The 25,659-nt window shown below is 40.0% G+C and overlaps 1 protein-coding gene across 1 annotated transcript in view; it reads left to right on the top strand.

Moving 5' to 3' along the window:
• Positions 1–393: 393 nt before the first annotated feature.
• The window catches only part of sbf2 (SET binding factor 2), a gene marked incomplete at its 5' end in the record, with an annotated part of 128,264 nt that continues 102,998 nt past the window's right edge, over positions 394–25,659 (top strand). The window contains 2 exon segments of the mRNA XM_083890897.1: positions 394–448; positions 21,377–21,462. Of these exon segments, the coding sequence (XP_083747023.1) occupies positions 394–448; positions 21,377–21,462 (141 nt within the window).

Here is a 25,659-nt window from a genome sequence, read left to right as displayed (position 1 = left end):
AAATTGCTCCAAAAAACAGAAAAAACAATTTTTGTCAGAAAAACAGAAAAAAAAATATTCAAAAAAATCAAACCAAAAATTAATTACTGAGAGTTTTTTTTTTCTCAAGTGAATGCAATAGGCTTCCGTATATTTCAACATCCCATAATGGACATAATGTTGCTGCTGTGTGTTTTGGTGTCTGTTATTAAAAGAAAAAACAAACGGAGGGGGCCAAAAAGGAGCCAGTGTCGGGACACAGTGGTGTATTTGTAAACTCCACGGCCCACGCCCATGGATGTCTCCCGCTCCTGCGCGCATGCGCACTGACGCTCCTTCTGTCAAACATGGCTGTGCCCTGGAAGGAGGAAAAATGCTGAATTGTGTCGCTATTTCCCGGGAAAAGCAGCAAACATGGCGCGACTGGCCGACTATTTCATCGTCGTGGGATACGATCAGGACAAAGCCGGTGAGTGTGTCGGCGCATGCGGCGCACGGATCGGGCCGCGAGGCTCGGGAATTGTTGTCCAGGCCGTCACTCACCCACTGTGTGTGTGTATGAGTGTGTGTGTGTGTGTGTGTGTCTGTGTGTGTGTGATGCGTTTAGCTCAGTGTTAGCCACACAGCTACCACAGCCTGGGAACTTCCATGTCTTCCCTGTGGTCAGAGACGCTGGACACGATCCTGGCGCCTGTGTGTGTGTGTGTGTGTGTGTGGATGAAGCGCGCTCCTGACGCGTGATCGCCACAGTGGATGTTTCCACGCGGAGGCGCGCGCTGTGAAAATTAATCGAAACTTTTTTTTTTTTTTTTTTTTTTTTGTGGGTTCATGGATTCAAAAATGTGTCACATCCTGTCCCCGTTGATCTGCTGCTGCAGCTCCTCAGGATCACCCCTGCTGTGCACGTCAGAGCAAAACATCACAACATCAACGTGCACTTTTGTTTATCACACACACACACACACATAGACACACACACACACTGAGAGAGGAAACAGTGTTTGGTGTTTGTTTAAACGCAGTTTGGCGCTGGTGCTGCACGCGCTCTGTTGGCTCGACTTTTACGCGCCGCACTTTGTTCTTCTAACATTTTGCTTTTGCAGGAAAACTCTCTCTCTTTTTTTTTAATGACGATGGGGCGTAACGTTGCAAATCTGCAGCTGCTGCTGCTGCTGCAGAGCTGCTTCTCACTCAGATCCTCAGACTGTGCAGGAGGAGGAGGAGGAGGAGGAGGACAGGAAGCTCCTCATGCTTCTTTGCGCCTCACTTTCTCCTCATCCAAAAACAGAGAAGTGCTCTGCTTCCTTTACTGAACAGAAGGATTCTCCTTTGGCACCAGGATGATGTGAGAGAGAGGGATGAAGAGCTCCAGAAAGGCTGAATCATAACACTTAACTATAGCGGAATGAGGCAGATTGGGCCAATAGTTGGCATTGATTTAATAATTAGAATTGGGTGATCAGGGTTTACTGATTCAAACATAGCAAACCATTGTCAAAGCATTGGGGAATTATTAATTATTCATCTAAGTACGGTGGCCGACAGGGGCAAACACACTGCAAACCCCAAAACACCAGCAAATAACAAAACGCCAGCAAGTAACAAAACGCCAGCAAATAAGAAAACACCAACAAATAACAGAACGGAAGTGCTCCGGGTCTGTGGGGGGCGCTGTCGTGCAGGTCTTCGACCAACCTGTCGACTCGCAGTGCTGGGCCAAAACTTTTTTTTTGAAATAAACTTTATTTAAACTTTTCCAGTACACATATACACATGTACAAAATACCTCAAAGGTTACAATGGAGGTATCCTTTCTAATTGACGAGATGCAATTTTATATTCCCTTTGAGGTGTTTTGTGCGTGTGTATATGTGTACTGGAAAAGTTTAAATAAAGTTTATTTCAAAAGAAAGTTTTGGCCCAACACCGCGAGTCAACAGGTTGGTCGAAGACCTGCACGACAGCGCCCCCCACAGACCCGGAGAACTTACTTTTCTTACTTGCTGGTGTTTTGTTATTTGCTGGCGTTTTCTTACTTGCTGGTGTTTTGGGGTTTGCAGTGCGTTTGCCCCTGTCAGCCACCGTATCTAAGTCAGGGGTCTGCGACCTTTAGAATGAAACTAACCATTTTTGTCCCCTCTCCAAATAAAATCAATCTGGAGCCACAAAGCCTATTTGAGCCTTAAAATGAAGATAAACATTTTTACACATATTTACCATATTTAAAGAACTACAGTTTGTCGCAAAGTTGATACCCAACCTCAAAAGTGTAGAAAAAACACTTTGAAGTGAAACTTTATGGAGTTTATGTCTGAGAAAACCTGCTTGGTGTACAAGTACATGGATCTAAAGATGGACAGGACTCCAAATTGAGCCACTTTAATGGGTTTCGGGGGAGGTTTCTCGATTTGGATGTGACGGACAAAATATCAAAACACTTTTATTTAAGTGTGAAAGCTAGAAGGAGCCACGACAGAGAGGCTGAAGAGCCACATGAGGCTCTAGAGCCGCAGCTTCAGACCCCTGATCTAAGTCTATAATATATAAAAGCTCCTAAGTGAACAGAATAGTTTTTCTTCCAGCTGTGAATAATCTCCAATGCAGTTAATGTGACACATTGATTTTTTCCAACCTAAGTGTTGATAATTTTTATGTCACATTTGTTATAATAAACTGTTGCCTTTTTAAAGGATGGAGGCGATAAAAGTAAACCAATCTGACCTCCATCAATCACACTTTAATTTGAGCCCCTTAAAAAAGAGCATTAAAGTAGGATAAACTAAACATTATTTACATTCAGGAAGGATCATCAGCTCACAGCTGTTTGTGGAGCTCATCTCTTTCTTTCTCTCTGTCTCAAAACTGGAATCGAGGCCAAGGAAATTGAGCAGGAAAGAACCGTTCATACTGAAAATACTCACATGTATCTCCGCCAAAACTTCTGTTGTGCTCTTTTTCTAATACTCGAGGCAGAGTTTTGCCTCAAGGAATTTTTTGTAATCGAGTTACTCGAATCCCTCGAGTAATCGTTGTAGCCCTAAATTGAATGCATCATATTCATCATTTATCTGGCAAATTGCATAAAAGACCATTCTTGGTCTCAGAAAGGTTGGTGACCCCTGCTGCTGATGGTCATCCACTGCCCACTGTGGGCACAGTGACAGTGACCCCTGGAGCCCACTTGTGGTGCTGCACCCTCGTCTGTTTTTTGCACACTTCACATTCAGCCTCGCTTACTCTTCCCAAAACAAGGAACTGCTCTCCAACCTTTTTTCTAAACACTGATGAAACCTTGGCATCGCGCAGACCTCGAGTCCTCGCATTTTTGAATTTTCCCAGAATGACAAACGACAGCTTGAACTAAGGTCTTCGTTCGGTCCAGGGAAGAGAGCTGTTGCTCAGCGAGCAGCCTGGAAAATGTGAAATATTCAGACAGTCGAGCCATGAGGGAACAAACCGAGGTCCCTCGCCGCTTCCATCCGGCACCATGTGTGTCAAAGGAGGCCAGAGCAGCTGAATCCTCTTAGTCGCCATAGCTGTGCTGCACGCATAACAGGTAAACAGAGTTTTTTTCGTCCGCCTCGGCTCATCCCCGCTGCCAATTGACAAATTAAATTTTTTTGGTGCTCCAGGAATAAAATGTTCCTGGCGTCGCGAGCACGAGTCCGAATCGATTCACAGTCAAACGGTCTGTCACTGAGAGTGGACTCAAGGACCATGACTTCAGCTCTTTGCCCATCACTTGTTGATGATGACGAAGGAGTGGAACCAACGCAACATCTTCCGTCTCAGATGTCACTGTGTCTGATTATATAACATTTAAACGTCTCTGAAGGACAAAAATTATCCTTTTGTCCAAATTTGTCAGCTTTTATTATGTTTTTGCAAAGCATACTGAAGCGTATCATGTGTTGGGGCCAATTCCAATTCCTATCTTAACCCTTAATCTTAATTGGCCTCAAAACCAAGTGTTGAGGGTTATTCTGCCATTTAGAAAATGGGACACCCCTTAAATGCAGATACGTCTTCAGACTGTAGGGGGCAGAATAACGCGGAAAGCTGCGTCCAGTCTGTCAACTCCAAAAAAGAAGAAGAAGAACACATTTACGTCAGAATTATTTATTACGATCCGTTTGTCAGTCAAGTTATTAGGTTGTCAGTTAGTTATAAGATGATACTCATACAAATATTCAGCTGACAGTTACCACACACCACGACTTATTGAAAAGTAAACGTTAGCAAACGATCGCGTGTCGGCTATTGACAAAAGATGGTCAAATAAAAATAAATGTTACGCAACAATGACGTCAGTAATCCATAATATGGGCCTAAACTAAGATCATTTTTATATCTCTATTAACAAAGAAAATACTTCATTTGTATCGCACTCGCTTCGCTGCTTTCGACGCCATCTTTGTTATGTGAAAACACGCAATGCATTCTGGGTAGCCCTTGCTCCCAAGGGTGGTGTCGGAAAAATCTCAATATTGAGGGCGATACAGCCCTTAAACTTGACCCTCGTCTTAATTTTTCTGAGAATCGGGACAGCACTTGCACTAGAGGGAGCATTTTTGAGATTGAGGGTTAAGATTGAGGATTAAGCAAGGAATTGGAATTCACCCTTGTTTCTGCTCTTGTTTGTACGAGAATTGGAGAATTTAAAAAAAGTGACTGTTGGAAAATAACCATTCAGAGCAGTGACATGACAGCGCAGTGCAGTCGGATCATAGAAACTCCTCTGGTTGTGCGAATTGTGTCGTCTAGACAACAGTTTCTTTTTCCACAAACGCCTTTGCTTGTTAAGACAAACCCAACACAGGTCATCACCACCGAGCCTCCTGCTCCTGCTCATTGTTAGCTCACTGTGGCTGGATCTGTTGGAAATAACAGCGAGCGTATTGGATTTCGAGTCGGTCATAATTGCACTGTAAAGTCAGACTCTATAGCCTCGAAAAAAAAAAACCTCTAGATTAAGTGTTAACACAAATAGGAGCGTTGTTTATACACAGCGGTGAAAGTCTGTATAAACCAGAAGACTTTGGTCCAAAGTGGGACAAACCACTTGTGCAGCTGCAGTCAGAATTAGAAAAGCGGCGGCGGCGGCGACGACGAAGCCTCTCTCTGGGTGATGTGGCATCAGAGACTGTGCAGAATAGTGAAGTCACGATAAATGAGCGTTTTATTGCTAGATTTTGTTTGGGATTTTTACATTTGCAACTGCAGCTTTGACTGACTTTGACGTTATTGTTCTTTTTGCCTCAAGGGTATGAATACAAACCCAGGGTATCTGTTTCCAGGTGACCTATTTAAAAACACTAGTGCAAATTGTAGGCTAATATCTAATAACATGTAGCTGGTTGTTCATGTGTGGGATTCTGAAACGTCCTTAAATTCGGGACCATTATCGCTAGGGATGTGACTCTTTGGGTGCCTCACGATTCGATTCCGATTCTTAGGGTCACGACTAGAGCTGGAACAATTAATCGATGAATCGATTACTAAATTAATAACTCGATTAAACGCTTTGAAGCTTTTTTCATGATTAAAACAAGATTTCTGATTGTTTTAGCTTCTTAAATGTGAATATTTTCTTGGTTTCTTTGCTCCACAAAATAAAGAAATCATTAAAACTCAATCATTTTGGTTTGTGGACAAAACAAAGACATTGGAGAACATCGTAATTTCCAGGTTTGACAAACACTGATCAACGTTTTTTAACATTTTCTGACATTTTATGGACCAAACGATTCATCGATTCATCGAGAAAATAATCGACAGATTAATCGATTAAGAAAATAATCGTTAGTTGCAGCTCTAGTCGCTCAAGATGTGAAACTTTGGGAGGCTAACGATTCGATTTCCGATTCTTAGGGTCACGATTCAATTCAAAATCGATTCTCGATTCAAAAATGTATACAATGCATAGTGTGTTAAGGCAAATTATGGCATCCAAACAATACAGTTTGTATAAGATAACGTGATAATGTGATCACACAAAGGAAAACTTAAGACAAAAGCTAACATTTATTCATTCAAAACAAATAAAAACTTACTTCCTGTACAAAAAAATAACTTGCATAAATAAAAGCTTAGACTAGCTGCCTTTTTCTCCCAGAAGCTACAAAAATAAACTGTACACAAATAACACAAACTGCTGTTTTGTGTGGTTTTTCAAAATAGAAACTTCGATTTTTGAAGTTTATGAATCCATTCAGAATCGTGGATGATTAGAATCGCGATTCCTGTGTGAATCGAAAGCCCCGACTCGAGCGATTTAAAAACGCAGCGGGACGATGCGGTCGTTCGCTGTCGGCCTTGAAAACCTATCGCAGGTACAGCCGTGTTTGTCGTTTGAGTTCTTCACATATGTGAGAAAAATCAATAATAAGCACGAGATAAAAAGGCAGCGTGACCCCCGAGGCCGATTTCCCTCGTCAGAAATGTGAGCGTCGAGCTCCGTTTTCCCTCGGGAACGATGTCGCGAGTCACAAACCTTGGAGATATTTTTGTGGATAACGCTGGAATGTGAAGATCGTGGTTTGGATGGATCGTGGAGGCGGGACGGACTGTGTTCAACCTGCTCCGCGGCCTGTGTTATCGTTTGCAGCGTGGAACAACTTCTCTGTATTGGCAGGGGAACAGTTTGAAGTGCTGTTCACCATAAATTCTTATTTGCCAAATAAAAAAAAGAGGAATTCCTCTCCCCCCCCCCCCCACACTTCTTTTCTCTAACCCTTTATTGGACGGATGAGCCTCTTTATTGAATCAAACGGCTTTTTGGTACCTCTCGCTGTCGTCCTGCCCGATCTTTCAGGTCTGGATCTTACGGTCTGGACTCGCGGTGATTTATGTAACGCAGCGCAATCCTGAAAAAATCAAATAACAAAACCACTTCCAAATGATCGAGAGCAAAACAGTCCCATCTGCTGACACCGTTTGACCCTGCGCGTTGTTTCGTAAGATGTGTATCTGCAGACTTTAGATGTGGACTTATATTATTATCATCTGCCTGCTCTGTGACGTTGAACCACTTAACCCAAAAAATGCCTCTAAAACCTGAGCTTCAATGACGACTAAATGGCTGATTTCTCGGCCTCTGTAGCAGGAACACAATTCAAGAAGTATTTGAGAGCTCACACCTGTGGCTTTACCTGTGAAATTGAGTTTATTTAGATACAGTAATGTAAAAGTATAGTGTATATAAGTATTTTCAATTAAAAAACAGTAAGAAAATAAAGTCATATCAACTTGATTAAGGGCCAATTCCAATTCCTATCTTAACCCTCAAGCTCAACCCTTAATCTTAACTGGCCCTCAAAACCAAGTGTTGAGGGTTATTTTGTCACTTAGAAATGGGACACCCCTTAAATGCAGATACGTCTTCAGACTGTAGGGGGCAGAATAACGCGAAAAGCTGCGTCCAGTCTGTCAACTCCAAAAAAGAAGAAGAAGAAGAACACATTTACGTCAGGATTATTTATTCTGATCCGTTTGTCAGTCAAGTTATTAGGTTGTCAGTTAGTTATAAGATGATACTCATACAAATACCACAACCACGGACATATTCAAAAGAAGAAGAAGAAGAAGAAGTTACGCAACAGTGACGTCAGTTATCCATAATATGGGCCTAAACTAAGATAATACAATGGTTTTCATCATTTTTATATCTCTATTAACAAAGAAAATACTTACATTTGTAGCGTACTCGTTTCGCTGCTTTCGGCGCCATCTTTGTTATGGCAAAACACGCAATGCATTCTGGGTAGCCCTTGCTCCCAAGGGTGGTCTCCGGAAAATCTCAATATTGAGGGCGATACAGCCCTTAAACTTGGCCTCAACTTAATTTTTCTGAGAATCGGGACAGCATTTTTGAGATTGAGGGTTAAGCAAGGAATTGGAATACAGCAGATATCTAGAACGAGTCAGTGCTGTTTTATCCTTTAGTCTTTGGTTTTGCTCTTCCTGTCTCAGGACACCAATGCGGAATGTGCTCTGGATAAATTTTGCCTGCTATTTTGGCTCAATTATTTCATCTCGTCTGAAAATGCTATGGAATTAGCGAGCGCTGGTGCGTCTGTGGGTTTCGTCTCGATGGTTTTCTCTCTAAACTCTGAACTCGTATACGCGTGACTCTGTTATTAGAACATTTCTAGCCTTTCCTGCCGCGCTCTGAAGTGGTTTTGGAGTTTGTGTTGGTCTGCATCACTCAGAGGCTCAGAGTTTTATTCTCTCGTTTTTCATTAGCTTCACGTTTATCCCGCGTACACGTCTGCTGTGGTCTCCTCGTCTTTATGGATCCCTGCAGTTTTAGAGAAAGAAACACTTGGGCTTTATTTCGCTGCTGTTTATAAAATCAGGATGTTTTTATTCGTTCAAGTTGTTTCAGTTCAGTGATAAATGTTGAAAAGCTATATTTAGATTTTCTTTTTTTTCTCCTGAGTAAAAGTAAAAAAACAACAACAAAAACAGTTCATTATGGTGATAAACTTAAAGGCGTCATGTGGCGCCACCTACTGCCATCTACCAATCATTGCAGTCAGTAGAGTCTCAGCTGTCGAGCAACCACGGGTTGCCAGTTACGTCAGAAAACGAAACCTAAAAGACCTCTGTATTTTGAATTTGAATGTAGTAACCGTTGTTGGCCACATTCTTACATTTGGCACCTTTAAACCCCCCATTTATAATGATTAACATTAACAACAGCATCCTAATGTTGTGTAGAGAGACTTTTTGTGTAGAAACATTGCAGCGTCAAAGCTCCACAACGCATTAAAGATCGTATTTGACGGCTGATTCTTTTTTTGCCAAAGTGATGGAGAAAAGCCACATGTTAACGTAGCGATACAGCGAGATAAATAAAGTAAACGTTGTTTGGACGGTGACTGTAGAGACGGGTTTTATGGCACAGCTGCGGTTGTTGATTGCATAGATAGCACGTCTTGAAGCGCTGCCATGTGTTGTGGTCGATTTTCTAAATCATTGTTCAAGTCGTGTCAGGTTGTGTAGAACTGTTTTATCTGACTGCCATAAAAATGTTGTGGTTTGTTGCGGCGCTCATGAAATTTGTTTGTGTTCTTATAACCGCTGTTTGATGAACAATCATTTATGTTTGAATAAGAGATGTTGTGTTATTTTACACATGGTTGCCTGTGATCAATTATGTATGATATGAAAATAGAGAAGTTGTCTGAAAGTACTCAAATATTATTTAAAATTTTAGCACGGTGCTAAGGTGTTAAGTCTATGCTAATCAGGTCATTACAAAATCTGCGTTCAGTGAAAACTTTGCGTTTAAATCAACTGTTGGAAAACAGCGTAATATTCTGATAATCAAACAGCAATAATATCAAACTTATTCACTTTCATTTAATGATAGGTTGTTGGTAATGTCTTTGTGTAGTATGGAGTTTGCTAACGCTAACCGCTCATGCTAATCGCTAGGCGTGGGGGGAAAAATCGATTCACACACAATTCTGAATCAATTCAAAAACTTAAAAAATCTATTTTTTATTTTTATCTATTTATTTATTTTTTGTTACTATTTTGAAAAACCACACAAAACACCAGTTTGTGTTATTTTTGTACAGTTTATTTTTGTAACTTCTGGGAGAAAAAGGCAGCTAGCCTAAGCTTTTATTTATGCTAAAGTTATTTTTTTGTACAGGAAGGGAGTTTTTATTTGTTTTGAATGAATAAATGTTAACTTTTGTCTTAAGTTTGCCTTTGTGTGATCACATTAGCTTATACAAACTGTCAATTTTTGAATCGAGAATTGTATGAATCGAATCGGTTGAATCGAGAATCAATTTTGAATCGAATTGTGACCCTAAGAATCGGAATCGAATCGTGAGCCACCCAAAGATTCACATCCCTACTAAGGACGGATGCTAACCGCTAATCGTAAATGCTAAATTAGCGTACTGTTGTTTACTACCTGTGTTTAATACTAACTGGTCTTACTGTGTTCACAGTTTCACAATATTCTCATTAAACTGCATGGAAATGAAACACCTGTATCGTGGAGGGTTTTTGAGCTGATTCCAAGCCCAAGTCCACGACACTTATTATTGATTTATTTAATATATTCTTTTGTAGAAAAGTTTTATTTGTTCACATCTGTGCTGTGACGCAGACATGGCTCTCGGGATTTATGAGGAATATTATTTTGTCGTGCATCTTTCAGACAGCTGTGGACGGCTAATGCAGCAGACTGCATGTGGTCAGAGTGCATTCTCACTCAGAGTTGATAGTTGTTATTTTATTTTACACTTTAGATTCTGCTGCCTCCATTGATTGTATTCTTTTTAATGCTCTGGCTCTTGGATTTAGACTTGGCGTTGACAGGCATCCTGGACACAAAGGAGAAGTTCCTTCCTCTCCGTTGAGTTTTTAAAACTGATATGTTGGGGAAAGTCCACACTGACCTCTGTTACTTACTCTAAACTCAGTTTGTGTATGAGGTGAGATAAAGTCAGAGCTTTGTGATTACGGTGGTGATGCAAATGATGCCAAAGTTCAGGCCAGGAAATGTCGTACATGTGACATTTTAAGAGTAAACACAGTGACGGGTGAAATCAGAGTATTTCCTTGATGTTATGACATATGACAGTTACCGTATGCAGGGTTCACTGTTTTGCATGGAAAACATTCAGTTCATGGCAGTAGTGGAGATCTCACCGTTGAGTAAAACCATAACAGACGATCGTGCACGATAGTACGAACGACCACGCGCACTGCAAATTGTGGACCATCTCTATATAACGCAGCAACTGAAATTATGACCTGAATACCTATCTTTTGCGGCCTGAATTTTGGAATATTAAACCCACTTTTCCACAACATGGTCCCACAACACGGCTCGGCTCTACACGGTTTGGTTGGTTTTCCATTACAATATAGTGTCTCCTCAATGTGGGCGGGGTCATCACAGCACGATCGCAGGCTTTCAGCAGTGCTGTCGCTTAATACACCAGGCTCCACTTTTAAATATTGAGGTTTTAACCCAGACCCTAACCCTAGACATTTTCCTTTGCTAAATGTTGGAGATTGAGGAAAGTTTTCAGGATTCAGAGTCTTTTTAATAGTGCTGTGCAAAAGGTTAACGCGTGTTAATGCACGTTAATGCACGTTAATGTACGTTAATGTACGCTAACGCATGTTAATGCACGTTAATGTACTTTAATGTTCATTAATGTACGCTAACGCATGTTAATGCACGTTAATGTACGCTAACGCATGTTAATGCACGTTAATGTACGCTAACGCATGTTAATGCACGTTAATGTACGCTAACGCATGTTAATGCACGTTAATGTACGCTAACGCATGTTAATGCACGTTAATGTACGCTAACGCATGTTAATGCACGTTAATGTACGTTAAAGCATGTTAATGTACGTTAATGTACGTTAATGTACGCTAAAGCATGTTAATGTACGTTAATGTACGCTAACGCATGTTAATGCACGTTAATGTATGTTAACGTGTGTTAATGCACGTTAACTCACTTTAGCGCATGACCCGTTTCCATGACGACTGACCGGAAATAGACGCACATGACGTCATGTTTACGTGCCGCGACACCGAGTCCAGTCCTGGCACCGTTTACCAGTTAGCGCCGTTAGCTGCATTAGCTCCTTTTAGATAATGCTAATTAGCATGCCTACAGTGGAACTGGAGTGGTCTGTTTATTAAACGAAAAGAGCAGCGCTACGAATAACCAGCGTACCGGTGTACTGCGTATGTGTGCCTCTGCTTTTAAAGTTTAGCGTAACTTTACAGACTAATTTTTAACAATCGGGAGTCACGTAAACATGTTATTTCCGTGTTTTTAGCTATGAGCAAATACAAATAATACGTATAAATACCAGGATAAAAAATATACTAGGATCTGTTTTTGTCCATCGCACGACCCCCAGCAGTTTGACCCGGTCTTGACCTTCAGGACTCATCGTCTGTGTCACATATATTATTTCCTGCTGTGCAGCTGTCTGTGGAGGACAGGACTCTTCGTGAATTCGATATTTATGACGACATTAATTTGCTAATCTCCGCTACCATTTTGCCATGCAAAGAATGCCGTGCTCTGCTGGTTTGCATTTCGTAATCCACATGGGAATATTCCGTTTCCCTGTCCTGATCAACCTCTGGTATTTCCTACACATAACCAATAATTTAAATGAAAAAAAAAAAAAAGGAAACGTACGCATTGTATGTGAATAAATTTGAATTTATAAAAGGTGTATCGTCCAGATAAGAAGAATAATGCAGCTGGAATGAACACACGATCAACATGACAGTGAGGAGAATAACGATTATCATGCATTATTATTATTTTTGCACAATTAAATCACACAAACATCTTTAATTAAAGGTTTTATTGCATTTTTCCCTGGAGTGGATTACATGACATTTTCTGTGTGGTTTACGTTGTGCTGAATAAAACACCCAACTCTTGATTAACTATCATACTATCTCTGTGCTTCGTTCCAGTAATTATTATTGTACGTTATCTTCACTTGATCGCGTGCAGCTGGATGTGATCGCAAAGATCTTGCAATAAATTTGAAGTTTTGGACACTTTAGACACTTTTTTCTTCTTGAACCAACCCCCAAATATTTCTTATTTCGTATCCACGGCGCTCCCATACCAAATTTATGGGTTTATGCTTGGTCCCTTGGCCATTGATTAGCTGATGTAGCCTTAATGGTGTAGTTTCAGAGGTACATACCTACTATCTAGTGGAGAGTGGACCATACTGTAGTTCCACATAGAAGATCCTGTTGCTGCAGGACACTTTAAACTGGCGCACCAGGTAGTTGCACCTGCCGTAAATGAATTTGAGTCATTGTGCTATCGTGGATCACTTCTACATTTGTTATGTTTTTAACCAGTAGTAAAATTGGTCACCAACTGCACCCATAATGACAGAGTCTGGGGTGATGGTGGTTTGCATTGAAGCCACATGTTTTCATGCAAATCCTCAAACCACTTAACCACCCAAACTTGCATATTACGTATGTAGAGCAAAACCTATGCCGATATCTCAATCCCTGAAAATGGGAAAATTTACCGCTTTAGCCACAATTCTGGATATTGATGTGGAGCAAAGTGACTAAACACCACCTGTGATTTGTTTCACGATGACTGCGACAGAATCAGGTTGTAGACTGACGTTAGTCCTACGTAAACGCGGCAGAGTCTACGAGGGGCCTTGTCCATACATGGTAAAATAAGCATTTGGCTGATTTAATCAACAGTAACAGCACTAAGATACATCAGGAAGATGAATGGAGCTGTTTTTTCCCCCCAAGAAGAGAAACATCTGTTCCAATCAGGAAACACTAACGGCTTTAAATCACACAACTTGGTCGTCATTTGTAAGGTTCATTCAGTCTTTTCAAGGTTTCGTGAGGACTGAATTTGCCTTGACCTACTTGAGCGACTTGTGTCACTGTAGGGGACAAAGTTGAGCTTTTTAGGGTTTTAGGGATTTTAGACACTGTATCAGTGAATTACAATCCGATTTATTTGTAAAGCACATTTAAAAACAACATTGTTGACCAAAAACATAGAACATACACAGCACACTTGGACTGAGTCGAATGCCAAAGAGAAAAGCAGTATTTTTGAGTAGCGCTGGGCATGTTAAAGCGTTAACGGCGTCAACGTTAAACGCACATTAATGCATGACGCGTTTCCATTACGACTGACCAGAAAAAGACGAGCGCAACGTTATGTTTACGTGACTCCAGATTGTTAAAATTAGTCCTTAAAGTAACGCTAAACTTTTAAAAACATAGGCACACATACGCAGTACACAGGTACGCTAATGTTATTTGTAGCGCTGCTCTTTTCCTTTAATATACAGACCTCTCCAGTTCCACTGTAGGCGCGCTAACGGCGCTAAAAGGAGCTAACGGAGCTAACTGGTAAACAACATTGTTGACCAAAAACATAGAACGTACACAGCACTCTTGGACTGAGTTGAATACCAAAGAGTAAAGCAGTATTTTTGAGTAGTGCTGCGCATGTTAACGCGTTAACGGCGTCAACGTTAAACGCACATTTCCATGACGACGGACCGGAAAAAGACGCACACGACGTCATGTTTACGTGACTCCCGATTGTTAAAATGAGTCTCTAAAGTAACGCTAAACTTTAAAAACAGAGGCACAGGTACGCTGGTTATTTGTAGCGCTGCTTTTCATTTCCGTTTAATAAACAGACCGATCCAGTTCGACTGTAGGCGCGCTAACGGCGCTAAAGTAGCTAATGGTGCTAACCGGTAAGCAGTCCCTGGATTCCGGTGCCGCGGCACGTTAACATGACGTCCCACACGACTTTTTCCAGTCATGGAACGGAGTCAAGCATTAATGTGCTGTAACGTTGACAGCGTTCACTTTCCCAGCACTGTTTTTAAGACAGGAAGTCATCAGGCCGGCGATCCACTCCGCAATCCATCTCGTTTTTTTGGAACGACCAAAGCAGCCGATGAGCTGATCTTAGTTTACCGCTGAAGTAAGTAATCGAGGCCATTTAGACACTTTTAAACAAAAAATAATAACTTAAAATAGATCCTGTTGTGTACTGGGAAGCCAGATGTGTTCATGCCTGAGTTCTTATTAAAAGTCGAGCAGCAGCATTTTGAACTAGCTGAAGGCGAGCGATGGAAGCCTGGCTAACCTCGACATAAAGAGCGTTGCAGTAATCCAGTCGATTTGTACTAAAACCACGCATGAGTTTTTCAAGGTCATGCCTCGGCAGAAGGGATTGTACCACGACTATTTGCCTTAATTGAAAAAAGCTGTTTTTTTATTACACAGCTAATCTGTTTTTCAAACTTAAATCCTAGTTTATTTTTACCCCGAGGCTCTTGTGTCGCCATATTGGTGCGAGTGTTTGTAAAGGCTCTTATCAAACGACTGAGAAACCCGATGAAAAGTCTTCAGAACCACTCACGCTGTTGGAATATCTCGAATCCGATTGAAATTTCCAAAAGAGTCGTGTTTTATGAGCTGTTTTACGACCTTGAACTTGGCTCAGAGTTTTTGGATCTCGAGGCATCACTTTGTAAAATTTGGCCTTTTTTCTTTCGCTGTAAAGGAAACGATGTGTATCCCACAACAGTTTGTTAAGGTTGCGTTCACACTTAATTGTCTGCTTTGTTTCCGTCGCCGTTTCATTTTTCACCTGGTTCGGTTCATGCTAAGGTTGATCTCAATCGCACTATAAGTTGTAAGCAATAGTCATGTGATCAGAAATGGAAGGACCCAATTGGAAGGCCCCAACTCTTCCTGCGTTGTCACCCGAGAACAAAACCACAACTCTGGGGTGACGATGTTCTGCTAAATGTGCTAGTAGGAAAAGTTGGTACCTACCATACACGGAGGATGGATGTTGTGCCGTTCTCATTTCCATGTATCACTGGCTCTTTTCCCATGGTTCTCCCTTTCCCTCACTGGCGGTTGTAAAAGGTGTGGACGAATAGAGTTTAAAATGCTGATGAACTGCTCCAGAGTTCACTTTTAAAGTGGTTCAGTATCACCTCTTTCAAACGGACCAGAGTCTCGTTCACATCAGTGGTGTTGGACTGCTTTTACACCAACTCAAGTGAAACATACACTACCGTACAAAAGTGTGGGCTCACTTGAAAATGTCCTTATTTTTGATGGAAAAGCACTTTTTTTCAATGAATATAACATGAAATGAATCATAAATACACTCTATACATTGTTAATGTGGTAAACGAATATTCTAGCCGCAAACTTCTGGTTTTTAATGGAATATGTACATATATATAGGTGTATAGAGGCCCATTTCCAGTGTTCTAATGGTACATTCACATCGTGTTTGCTAATGGCGTTAGAAGACTATTGGATGATTAGAAAACCCTTGTGCAAAAATGACTATTTGGAATAAAAATGATTTCCATTATTTATAATCTGCAAAAAAATTTGCAACTCTTTTAATGAATAAAGTCTGACTTTTAATGGAAAACACAAAAAATAATATATAGGTGAGCCCAAACTTTTGAACGGTAGTGTATTGAGGAGGTAAACAGGTGTGATTCAGTTGCCTTAAACGAAGCTCATATGAACGCTATGAAGATCAAATCTGTGCATTAAGACGTCTAACATAACAGAGCTGGTAAAGGTTAGTCTGTAATTATTGTTTGTACAGTATATTGTGTTTCAGCAGAGAGCCGGAAAACCTACTGCAGTGTTGTTTTATAGCTCTACCGCACACAGGCGGTGCTGTAGTGAGCTGGAAATGAGCCACGCTCTTAAACATGAACACGCGTGCCACAGCCTCCAGGAGGTTTTCTTCTTGTTGTTTCCGCCCCCTCAACAAAAAAAAAGAAAGAAAGAAAAACTTTTCATCCCCCAACGTTTTGCTTGGAGATGTTCAAATTAGCATGTTCCTTCTCAGGCCTGGTTTCCATTATCCTCGCTGACGGGGTTCTTTATAGCTAGCGGTGGGGTAGCATATGAAAGCGCGGCTCGTTTTTTAATACGCGAGCGCAGCCTCGCTGGAATGCGAGGAATTCTGTCATTTATTTTTCATGCGTGCCTGAAAATTAGAACGCGGAGCATGTGATTTCAATTAGAACGAGCGGTAAAGACCTGCAGACACGTAACAGTGAGACGGGCTGGACCATCACAGTGTCTGAGCGGGGACGTTTCACTACTTTGTTGATATTGACGAACTTTACAAACTCCCTTTGTATCATCTAATAATATATATAACAAATGTGTTGTCATTCGATTACAATGAGCCGTAGGAATTAATCTCCAGGTAGAACCTTTTAGAAATGTTCCACCTGGAACCCTTAGTGTTACCAATAACCCTTTTAAAACCCTTTATTCAGTAAAGGGGTTTTAAAGGGTTCTCTGGATCAAAATGGTTCTTACTGGAACCATTAGTGTTACCAAGAACCAAGAAAGGGTTTTTCAGAAGTAAAATGGTTCCAGGTAGAACCTCAGCCCTTGTAGAAGAACCCTTTTGGAACCCTAATTTCTAAGAGTGTATACAGTCTTAGAAATAAAAGTGCTAAGTAGAACCATATACGGTTCTTCGGCTTGTCCTCATAGGAGAACCCTTTTTGGCTCCTGGTAGAACCTTTATATATTATAAAGGTTCCACCTGGAACCCTTTTGGAGGGTTCCACCAAGAACCCTTTTAAAACCCTTTATTCAGTAAAGGGGTTTTAAAGGGTTCTCTGGATCAAAAGGGTTCTTACAGGAACCATTAGTGTTACCAAGAACCTTTGAAAAACCATTATTTCAGGAAAGGGTTTTTCAGAAGCAAATGGTTCCAGGTAGAACCTCAGCCCTTGTAGAAGAACACTTTTGGAACCCTTATTTCTAAGAGTGTATTTGAGCCAATAAACATGCAACATGCTGTTTGACTGAGCTCTAACTGTGCTTGTGATTTGTTGAAGTTAGGTGGATTTTTAAAGGTATGGTGTGTGTAAAATTAAGCAGCATTTAATGGACATCGTCATTTCCACGTGTTTTAACATTTTCTGACATTTTATGGACCAAACGTTTCATCAATTAATCGAGAAAATAATAAAGAGATTATTCGATTACACAAATAATCATTAGTTGCAGCTCTATTTTATTAAATTATAGTTCATATCCTTACAACAGAAAATAGAGGAGTTATTGTTTTGTTGGCAACAAATGGTAATTATCAATTTCTGAATTACATTTATCAAAAAATACAAAAACAATTCAACATTTTGGAAAATATCTACAGACATTTATTTAACAGAGGAAAACTGCTTTGTTTAACTAATGATAACAAAGCACTTTGTTTAATTCCGTCGCCCTTGAGCCAACGTTCACTTCACAACGTCTGCCAACGTTTGAATGAGTTTAATCATGCGGACGACTTTTATATTAAAGCACATTTGTTGGATCATAAAATGTATGTTTTATTGCCGTTTAATGCAAGCTAATGTACAACTATTTAAAACACATGCCGAGTAGCACTGAGCTGTTGTTCTACGGCCAAATCTGTGGAACAGTAGAAAGAACGCGTGATCTGTAACAGGTGGAACAATCTTAATATTCAACAACAGACTTTATCGATGAAATAACTCTAGAAAGCTAGATTATAAGCCATAAATCATGTCATCACAAGCCCAAATACAAGATAATGTACATTTAGGAGTTGATATATAGCTGTGATGTTGTCATTTAACAATCTAGACCTAGATGTAAAATAAATGTAGAAATAAACCTAGAAATTAACATCCGTTTATATCTTAATTAAAGGTAAAAATCCCAAATTTAACATAAAAACAAGCGTTTGAAAGTCAGTTTCACAACAGCTGCTTTGTCACATGGTTCGTCTAAAACACATGACTTCATTAGTCACTCTTTGACAGTTAGGACACACTTTTCTCTTAATCAGCCGAAGGAAAAAACGGCCTCTTATCAAGAGAACAGGACAGAAATTAAACACATACTCGGAATTTATTTAACTGTCGCGGATAAAAAAAAACTGACACATCCAGATATTTTTAGAGCAAAGTCAGAATGAGCTAAAGATCGCGTCAGCTGTTTCGACAACAGTCATCATCTGTTCAGACGAAAGCACATTTCAGCATTTAAATGTATTAGTGTACGATCAGCTGATTGTATTGACTGTTTACAGCAGAATGAGCCATTTATACTTATATTGTTTTGAAGTTAACTGAAGGATAAATAGTTCTCCAACACAATTGGAAAAGAAATTAAAATAAAAGTAAGCAGTAGGAATAGCAAAGGGGCTTTTCCAGCAACTTCTGTCGATTGTTTCCTAAATGAATTGATTAGTTGTTTGATCCATAAAATAATCAAAAGAAAGTACAAAGAAATTCAGTTTACTGTCATTTAAGTACAAAGCCCCCGAAGTGACATAATCTAGAGTTTCAAAGAGTTTCCAGAAAATTATGAAAATATTTTTTTTTCAAACTTTTTTTTGTGGGGGAAACTCGAAGAAATTGAAAAATTTAGTTTCCAAACAATTTTTAAAAGAAAACATTTCAATTTTCAATTTTTCATATTTTTTTGGGAAACTCGAGATCTTGATTTTTTTTTTTTTTTTCGTAATTTTTTCTTTTTTTTTTCTCATGTTACTTTGGGGGCTCCGTATTTAAGAGCAAATAAATAAATGACAGAAATTCCACTCAAATGGACGAACCAATGATCGAAATAGTTAGACATTAATTTAGCAGTTGGTTACGATAGTAATTCATAATTTAAACCATTATAAAGGTATGTTATGTGCTGTAGATGTAAATTAATAACTGGCAATAAATAATCACTATTTTGATTTGAAATGGATGAATTACCCTAATTCAAGTGAAGCAAACCTGGTTACAGAAATCAAAAACACAAAAATAATGCACTTCACTGCTGCTGTCGCAGAGTTGCGTCCAAACCCCAAATTCTCATGAATTATTGTCAGCGTTTCCTCGCCGAGGTGATTGTTTTCATGCTGTTTTCTTCCTGTTCTGGAACAAGAATCAAACGCTCTGTGGGCACAATCAACACAGGAATTGGCTGCGTTGGCATTTCCCATATTATGCGCCAGAGTCAGGATAGTTAATTCCATGAATTCCATAAACCCCCCCCCACACACACACACACACACACGTTTCTGTCGTCATCCGCACTGCAACTTGCAGAGAATCGGACACGTCAGATCACAGGAAGCACTGTGACCGTGTGTCCTTCGTCTCTGCTGCGCCAAAACATTCTGTGGAAAACGTGATCGTTTGCAGTTATCAAGGCTTCAGTTAATCACACAGTTGGCCAAATGTAGACTGGAATAATAATAACAATGATGATAATAATAATGACATAGTGAAGAATTTTCACTCTGGCAAAAGCACAAAAGAGGTCATTATGTCACGTTTGGGCGAGTTCAACTTTTCCGTTCTGGTTTATATCGTTTGTCTCTGGAAGACACTTCTTCTTCTGTAGTTTTGCTGGACTTGGCTGCAGATCTTTAACCAAGTGTATTCACAAATGACAGCTGACTCAGCAAATATCTTAACGCATTGGTTCTCAAAGTGTGGCCCGGGGCCCAATGGCGGCCCGCAGAAACATTTCTGGCGGCCCCGCAATGAATTACAGTTGATAGTTTTAATCCAGGAGCGACTAAGCTTGTTGAGTAAACTTAAGTGTAAACAAAAATACTGGGTATTTACCTGGTTTCTATATGTTGAATTTTAGTGTATTATTGGGTTATAAGCTGGTAATAAGCAGGTAGCTACAGCCCCCAATTACTAGCTATTTACCCAGTAAATATATGGTAACAGAAATGTGTTACATGGTATTAACCTGTAATTAAAAGGTAAGAACAATGGCCAAAGTTCTGGGTAATTACCCAGTAAATTATAAAGCGTTATTATATTAACGCTTAAATCACATTAATGCTTAATTTACATTATATTAACGCTTATATTACTTAACGCTAAACTGTAGAACTGCAATCTGGTATTTAAAATTATTACAAATGGGAGTTTTGGAGCTCCATAACATGCTATTTAGCTCCAAAACTTTATTATTATTATTTTGTTGACATATAGACATTTTGAGATTTAAATCGACTAATAATCAGATCTGTAAATGTGCTAAATGTGATGACAGTGGAGAACATGATTATTATCCGTCCTCCTCCTCCAGTATTTGCTTGTCAGATAATTATCATCTTTTCGGTTCTAAAAAAAATCGGTTCTACAGGCATACATTTCAGTTTATTTAGAAATAAATAGACAAATTAATAAGTTCAGAAGAGCCTCACTTAAGTGGAATAATTACTTTTAAACTGGATCTAATTGTGATTTCTTAAATATTTTAAAAAAAAGAATGCAATCGTGACTTGATTTTTGATATATTGAAAACAAAACAGATCATTACATCATTAATATATATATGAACGCCTATAATGCAACTAAGAAAACGGAACAAAATTACTTGTTTCTAAAATTTAGTTTTGCATTGTAAAAAGTGGAATGGTATTCAAATGGTAGCTATTTTTATTTTTTTTAAATGATCAATTCTTCAGTCCTAATTAGTACTTTAGTACTTTAGTACTTATAGTACTAATTAGTATTAGTAATTAGTAATAGTAGTTTCTACGTATTTAAAGACATCCCTGAAAGAAATAGAACAGAATCGTTTCACATTTTCTTTGTATTGTCTTTTATTGAGTGCTTTCTTTGACGTGTTTTATTTATTTATTATCTCGTAGAAACGATAGAACAAACTGCATCTACTTTGTGTTTTCTCACATCAAAGAAGACGCCACGATGCTGTCGTCTTCATCTTCATCTTCGTCTTCATCTTCTGCACTGACACGTCTTCTTCTTCTTCTTCATCTTTTTTTTGTCTGCAGCTTCAGGAGAAGGATGTGGGAAGATCATCCAGAGATTCCCCAAGAAGGACTGGGAGGGAACGGCCTTTCCTCAGGGGGTGGAGATGGTGAGTGATGAAATAACAGGAGCAGAGTCTGACGCTCACTGTCCATGGTTTTTAAAAACAACAGAATATTAGTTAGAGTTAATTAATCAATAATGTTTGATTAAGACTAGGACGACACTATAGCTTTAGTGTGCAGCGTTTAAATCTAAACAAATGTGATTCAAACCATTGTCAGAATAGAACTTCCTCACTGCAGCTTTAATAAGAACAGACGATTATCACCTTTCTTCTCTTGTGCTCTTCATGACTAACAGGAATGAGTGATGAAACTCTGAGTATCATTGATGAACTGATGTCTAACATCATTATTGTCACTGAGACCTTTGCTGTCTGGATCACAACAACAACAAACAGTTGTATGTTAATCTGTGATGTTCTAGTTAGCGAGTGGTGTTTGTGTCCTGGTTGTTATGAACTTTACACTCAGCCGTCACTTTCTTCATATGACGGTTAAGCAGTTTCATACGTGAATGCTAACATTACATACATTCTGCAAACAAGGAAATGCAATAATTATGCAAAACAGAAGTGCTATAACAGTGTTTGTATTTAAAGTGTATACGTACAAACCAGGGCTTTGGCCCAGAAAGGCTTTGGCTCTGCGAGAGGAGAGGAAAACGGCTAAATGATTTTACATCCTAACACTGTATTTACAGTAATCCTATGAATATAAGAGCAGCGCGATATGGTCAGGAAATCATTCTGTGATTGCTGTATCACTCATAATTGTCACAAAGCATCATTTTTGCACTCTTTTTAAATGTATTTTATGCCATTTTTGTAAAAAAAAAATATATTTTTTCAAGAAATATGTTTTTTAGTACTTTATTTGATGTTTCTCATTATGCAACAACAGTGCAACGTATTCCCACTGGAAACTCGATGCTTGAAAAGGTTGCCAGGTCTTTAAAAAAGGCATCATATCTGTGTCTCATGTCAGCTCTGATCGTCTCTGAGGGCAAACAGGGCATCGTTTCTGATATAGAATCTGGGGGAATCCGACATCCGGGTTAATGCGATACATTTTCTGGAAACAACAGCGTTAGCTACAGTATATCATCGATACATTTCCTGGAACTGTGACTTGTTGTTGCATATTTGACATTTCTTTATGATGAATTGGATGTTGCACTTTTGTGATTTTGAATATTGTGGAATGAATAGTGATAGATATTTTGGATTTTGAAGTTGAGGCATCATTAAGAAATCTTTCCCTTTGTTTGGTTAAGGGCTGTACCATTCTGGAAAAATGTGAATCATCTGTGTTTTTGTTGCTTAGAATTAAGATTACGATTCTCTGGCACAATTTTTTCTTGGACTCATGAACAAAAGATTAGAAACACTCAATTCGGCATTCGAGTGAAGTGCCTGAACACGTCCCTGCATAATGGGCTTTTTTATTTTTGTAGTGGCTTAACCACTTCTTCCCTGACCCTCTTTTTGGAGTCCCTGCTCGAAAAATGAAATTTCCGAACTAAACAGAGTAAACCTCTGCAGTTACAAGCTCTATGTGGATTATCTTGGTATCAAACTACAGATAACACTTGTGAGATTCCACCAGAGGTGTAAGTTTCACTGTAGATGCCACTGTGTCAGAGTAAATGCACTTGGAACACAGCATAAATGAAGGAATTTTTTCTCTCGCCTAAAAGAATATTGCATATTAAAGCAAATATCACCTTTAAAATGTGCAGTAGGAGCTTTAAAAACACATGGAGGTCATGTAACAACATGTGGACATGAGCTGTGCAAAGTCTGATGCTGCTGAAATGAAGCAGAGTGAAATTACAGAGGTTTTAGTAAAGAGATGTCTAGGCGTTCTCTCGTTTGGCACAGTTTGGCACCGTCTGTGCCATTTGAGATTTCTTAGGTACCAAATTATTAAAAACCTGTTTAATTTTATTTACATGTCACTATTGGTCTAAAAAGGTCGCATAGTCATGAAATTGTTACCGCTGCAATCTGTGGGTTCTCCGCTTTCCAGCCGACACGTGTTTTTTTTGTTTACATAATCACGCTGACGCTCTGGTGCCGCTTTTTCAATGTGTGCACTGTAATGGTTTTTTTTCCGCTCCTGCTGTTTGATCCATCTGTGTTTTAACTGTGTTTGCCGAACATAAGAATGGTTTATATGAGCTTTTAGCTGAGTTTCTGACCTTTCTGTGGGTATGCAGCATGTCCGTGTTTGTTAAAGTTAGATATGGTTTTATGATGCTTTTGTCGCTGCGTCTGACGCTGCCCCCGGTAACCTGGGGCAACCGTGAAGAAGAGGTTAAGTGACATATGGCGTGTTTCCACTAGCTCGAATTGTGACGTCGTAACCGGGGAAAATGCATCACAAGAGGCACAATAATCAAGCCAAGAACAGTTAAAAAGACTTGACAATCCTGAAAATGTGGGTTAATCGCCAACATTTAGCAAAGGAAATGTCTAAAATCTCATCATTTAACAGAGGAGTCTTTAGCGACATCGCTGCGATCGTGAGCCGAATGCTAACCTTTTTCGGCTCTAGCTCGGGTGGTTTTGGTGACGCGGTTCTCGTCGCTAACACCAGGGTTTTCATCAACGTCCATTTTGCTTGTAAACGCTCAACCGCAGACGGACTTCTGTTTCCTCATTCAAATCATTTAACAATATATCGTGCAGCGTTAACACAGAGAAATACGTGTTTTGGAAACTGCAGTCGAGGGATCGTGAAGAAATGTTTTCACCGATCGATCTGTGAGCCAGAGAGAGCAGAGGATCTGCGTGCAGCACAGGATCCATGTCTGCAGTCTGACGTACTGCGCTAAAATAACCGTCGCGTGCGTTCTAGGTCAAAACAGCCGGAGATCAAGAACAAGCTGTGTATCATTTATTTTCAAAAGTGATGCAGAGCAGAGCGACAGGTGTTGCATCATGTGGGTCAGATATCTCGGGCCACGACGAGCTGTGAGATTTATTTTAAACACATCACGCATTCCACAACATATTGTGTTTAGATTATGTGTGGTGTTCTTTTTTTCCTTTCACGCCTACAGAATCCTATGTGGATTATCAAAGTTGGGTTAAATGATGGTGAATGAGTGAGTGAGTTCAGAGCTCCAGCTGAACTCTTTGCTGCCAAAGAGATATTGTTTTACACGGACTCTTGTTTGTGCAGCAGGATTTATGAGGCGATCGCTGCAAAGTGAGCACAAATAGACAAATAAGTGAGTGAGCGGTTTGAGCGTCTTCCTGTTCTGGAGTCTGTTGGTCCGGTCCCAAACGTGGTCCCCACAATGTGGTAAAGACATGTAGATGTGTGTGCGAGTGTGTCTGTGTGTGTGCTTGTCTTTCTATGCTTGTGTGGACCACCTCCTGGCAAAACACCTTTATTATGGGGCCATTTTTCCTTGTGGAGACATTATTATGCCCGGTCCCAAACGTGGTCCCCACAATGTGGTAAAGACATGTACATGTGTGTGTGCGTGTGTGTGTGTGCGCGCGCGCTTGTGTTTCTATGCTTGTGATGTCCACCCCCTAGCAAAACACCTTTATTATGGGGACATTTTTCCTTGTGGGGACATTATAATGTCCGGTCCAAAACGTGGTCCCCACAATGTGGTAAAGACATGTAGATGTGTCTGCGAGTGTGTCTGTGTGTGCGCTTGTCTTTCTATGCTTGTGTGGATCACCCCCTGGCAAAACACCTTTATTATGGGGTAATTTTTCCTTGTGGGGACATTATATTGCCCGGTCCCAAACGTGGTCCCCACAATGTGGTAAAGACATGTAGATGTTTGTGTGCATGTGTGTGTGTGCGTGTTTGTTTGTCATTCTATGCTTGTGTGGACCACCCCCTGGCAAACACCATTTTTGTGGGGACATTTCTCCTTTTGAGGAAATTATTCCTTGTGGGGACATTATTATGCCCGGTCCCAAACGTGGTCCCCACAATGTGGTAAAGACATGTAGATGTGCGTGTGTGCGTGCATGCTTGTTTGTCTTTTGATGCTTGTGTGGACCACCCCCTGGCAAAACACCTTATTTGTGGGGACATTTCTCCTTTTGGGGACATTATTCCTTGTGGGGACATAATTATGCCCCAGTCCTGAACGTGGTCCCCACAACGTGGTAAAGACATGAAGATGTGTGTGTGTGTGCATGCGAGTGTGAGTGTGTGTGTGTGCGCGCGCTTGTCTTTCCATGCTTGTGTGGACCACCACCTGGCAAAAC

Source organism: Microchirus variegatus (genome assembly GCF_963457635.1).
Source record: "Microchirus variegatus genome assembly, chromosome: 6".
Classification (NCBI taxonomy): domain Eukaryota; kingdom Metazoa; phylum Chordata; class Actinopteri; order Pleuronectiformes; family Soleidae; genus Microchirus; species Microchirus variegatus.
Note: the sequence above shows the minus strand (reverse complement) of the source record. Positions and strands in the feature narration are given on the sequence as shown.